General features: G+C 33.0%; 1 protein-coding gene across 1 annotated transcript; it reads left to right on the forward strand.

Annotated features, from left to right (window-relative positions):
- Nucleotides 1-798: 798 nt before the first annotated feature.
- LOC150030304 (anthocyanidin 3-O-glucosyltransferase 5-like) lies at nucleotides 799-2,902 on the forward strand (the record flags this gene model as incomplete). The annotated part of the gene is made up of 2 exons (XM_090309839.1): nucleotides 799-1,872; nucleotides 2,788-2,902. Coding segments are annotated over exons 1-2 (1,030 nt in total), but the record flags the coding sequence as incomplete, so codon positions are not given.
- Nucleotides 2,903-3,714: the final 812 nt, after the last annotated feature.

A 3,714-nucleotide genomic window follows, 5' to 3' on the forward strand; every position in this document is an offset into this window, starting at 1 on the left:
TTAAAATTGACACATATTTATTTATAATTCCATTCATACTTTTCCATTGAATTTTTCACATAATTTTAACTCAAACTTAAATTGATGCGAGTTCTCTAATATTCTTCTTATTATCTCAATCTATGTGAAAAGTTTTCTTTTACTTCTTTATTTTCCATTATGTTGTGTTATGTTTAATGTATCACTCTTATATTTAATGTTATGATTTTATATTATTATTATGTTATGTTATGTAAGTTTAATGCTATGATTTTTCATTTTTTTTAATCAATTTTATTTTATGATAAAAATTTATAGTTAATATGTGTGCAAATATTTTATGTCTTTTAATTAATTAATTGATAATATTTGATATTATTTTGAAATTATTTTTTTAATTTATGTTCTCACATCGATATTTGCACATATATTTTACAATATACATCTAAATATTGTCTTACTCTATACAAATAATGATTAAGAATATAGTCTAATTCAGCTATGATTAAAGTTTCATTAATTACTTATAATAATTACTATCAATTTTTTTTTTTTATAAAGTTTCCTCAAATTTTTATTGATATCGATATTTCCACAATTTGATATTTCGAATCTTGATTATATTCTTGAAAGAATAAAAGGATTTTTAACATAGACTATAAAATTTAGCGAAATTTACTTTTGTTATTTAACATTCTAAAACATGTTTCTAATCATTCAAAACTGATTTTAACCACATGAAAATTGTAAAACTAATTTTGAATGATAAAAATTGTGTGACTGATTTTCAACCGAGAAAAAATATCTAAACCATTTCTAAATCAATTCCAAAACATATCACTCATTTACATGAACCTCAACACATCCCAGGGCTATATATATGATATATATTCATATCCATACATACAAAGTCACAGCTAAAGCCTGTAGTTTCTGCACTCTCATTTTTACTTTCTGTCATCTTCTTTTCGTCTCTCCATGGATTCCCAAACACACGTTGCTCTCATTTCCAGCCCCGGAATGGGTCACCTCTTTCCCTCACTCGAGCTCGCCACGCGCCTCTCCACGCGCCACCACCTCACCGTCACTGTTTTCATCGTCCCCTCCCACTCCTCCAACGCCGAAAACAAAGTCATCGCCGCCGCCGAAGCCGCCGGTCTCTTCACCGTCGTCGAACTCCCTCCGGCCGACATGTCCGACGTCACCGACTCCTCCGTCGTTGGCCGTCTCGCCATCACCATGCGCCGCCATGTCCCGATTCTACGCTCCGCCGTCTCCGCCCTTACCTCCCTTCCCTCCGTCCTCATCGCCGACATCTTCGCCACCGAATCCTTCGCCGTCGCCGACGAGTTCCACATGGCGAAATACGTCTTCGTTGCCTCTAATGCATGGTTCTTAGCCTTAACCGTTTACGCCCAGGTTTGGGACAAGCAAATCGTTGGGCAGTACGTGGACCAGAAAGAACCGCTTCAAATCCCTGGATGCGAACCGGTTCGCCCATGCGACGTTATCGACCCGCTTCTGGACCGGACCCAACCACAGTATTTCGAAATCGTCAAGGTGGGGATGGGAATAGCGTCGTGCGACGGCGTTTTGGTTAACACGTGGGACGACTTGCAAGGTCGCACGCTCGCATCTTTCCGAGATCGGAATCTGTTGGGTAAAATCATGAAGCCGCCGGTTTACTCTATTGGACCGATCGTGAGGCAGTCCGGTTCGAAGAAAGGCGGTTCGAGCGAGTTGTTCAACTGGTTGAGTAAGCAACCCACTGAGTCAGTGATCTACGTCTCGTTCGGGAGCGGTGGAACGCTGTCGTTTGAGCAAATGACAGAAGTGGCTCACGGTTTGGAGATGAGTCGTCAGAGATTTGTTTGGGTGGTACGCGCCCCAAAGGTAAATATTTATATTTACTATTGACCTAACTAATATAATTTATTAGATTTAAATACTATTTTTGTTGTTCTACTTTTTGTTTTTATTCATTTTAATCCTTTAAAATGTTCATTTTGATCTATATATTTTAAATTTGATTTATTTTGGTTCATATATTTTCAATTTTGATTCATTTTGATCGATATATTTTCAAATTTAATTCATTTTGGTTCATATACTTTAAAATGATCATTTTTTATCTTTTACTTTTAACTCTGATTCATTTTGATCATTAAACTTTCAGATGACCATTTTTATTCTTTAAAAATAAAAATGAATCAACAAAATGACAACTTTTTATAAGTATAAGAACCAAAATAAATTAAAATTAAAAAGTATAAGAATTAAAATGAGCATTTTTAAAGTACAACGATCAAAATAAATCAGAGTTAAAAATATAAACATCAAAATAAATAATTTAGAAATGTAAGGATCAAAAGACTAAAATAGTATTTAATCTTAAATTCTATTATTTAATCACTTTAAAACTTCTACCCCTAGCATATTTCATGTAAAATTTCGAGTGGAGCATTTCGAGCGGGATCTACCTTATTACTCGATTAAAATTTATCACTTAACAATTCTTTAAAAATATTATTATTTGAGTAAATACTAATTGCACACATTTTCATACATTTACTTCCATCACAAATTTCAATTACAAACAAGAAAAATATTTAAATAAAATATGTTTTGTTTTTGTAAAAAAATAGTTTGCCACTGGACAATTAGACCCTTCTTTTTTTTTTTTTTTTTTATAATACTTTATTGTTCATTCAATTTAATCTTTATACTTATAAATATCTAATTAGCCTCTATACTTTAACTAAATCTCAAATTTAGGTAATAATGCTAGTTTAACGATTTATATTATAGGTAAGATCAGACGGTGCGTATTTCACGACGGGGGATGGGAGTGAGGAGCAATCAGCGGGGAAGTTTTTGCCAGAGGGATTTTTGGAGCGCACAAGCGAGGTGGGATTTAACGATGGTAAATCCAATTTTCTTGTGGTAGAAATATGTTTAGTGAAAAGTTCTCACTTAACTTGGATACTAGATTCAGGCGCTGCTAATCATATTTGAACTTTTTTTTAGGAAACTAGTTAGACACAACTATCAGAAAATAAAATGACTTTCAAGGTGGGAACGGGTGAAGTCATTTTAGTAGAAGCAGTAGGAGACGTCAAGTTATATTTCGGAAATACTTACATTTTACTTGAAAATGTATATTATGTACTTAAAGTGAAAAGGAACTTAACCTCTATATCTTGTCTGCTAGAACATATGTATAAAGTAACTTTTGAAATCAATGAAGTGTTCATTAGTTTAGGAGGTATTCATATTTATTCCGCTAGACTTGAAAATAACTTGTATGTGTTAAAACCAACTGATGCAAAATCCATTTTAAATATAGAGATGTTTAAAACGGTAGAAACTTAAAATAAAAGACGAAAGATTTCTCTTAATACCTATCTTTGGCACATCAGACTTGGTCACATAATCTCAATAGGATTGAGAGAATAGTAAAGACTAGTCATCTAAATCAAATAAAAGACAATTCATTACCTTCATGTGAATCATGTCTTGACGGTAAAATGACCAAAAGATCTTTTTCAAGAAAAGGTCTTAGAGCTAAAGAACCCCTAGAACTTATACATTCAGAACTTTTTGGTTCGATGAATATTAAAGCTCGAGAAGGATATGAATATTTCGTGAATTGTTTTATGATTATTCAAGGTATGGCTTTGTTTACCTAATGAGTCACAAGTCTGAAACTCTTGAAAAGTTCAAAGAATTTAAGAC

Source organism: Benincasa hispida, unplaced genomic scaffold, assembly GCF_027475165.1.
Source record: "Benincasa hispida cultivar pf3 unplaced genomic scaffold, pf3_genome.v1.1 HicScf322, whole genome shotgun sequence".
Lineage (NCBI taxonomy): Eukaryota > Viridiplantae > Streptophyta > Magnoliopsida > Cucurbitales > Cucurbitaceae > Benincasa > Benincasa hispida.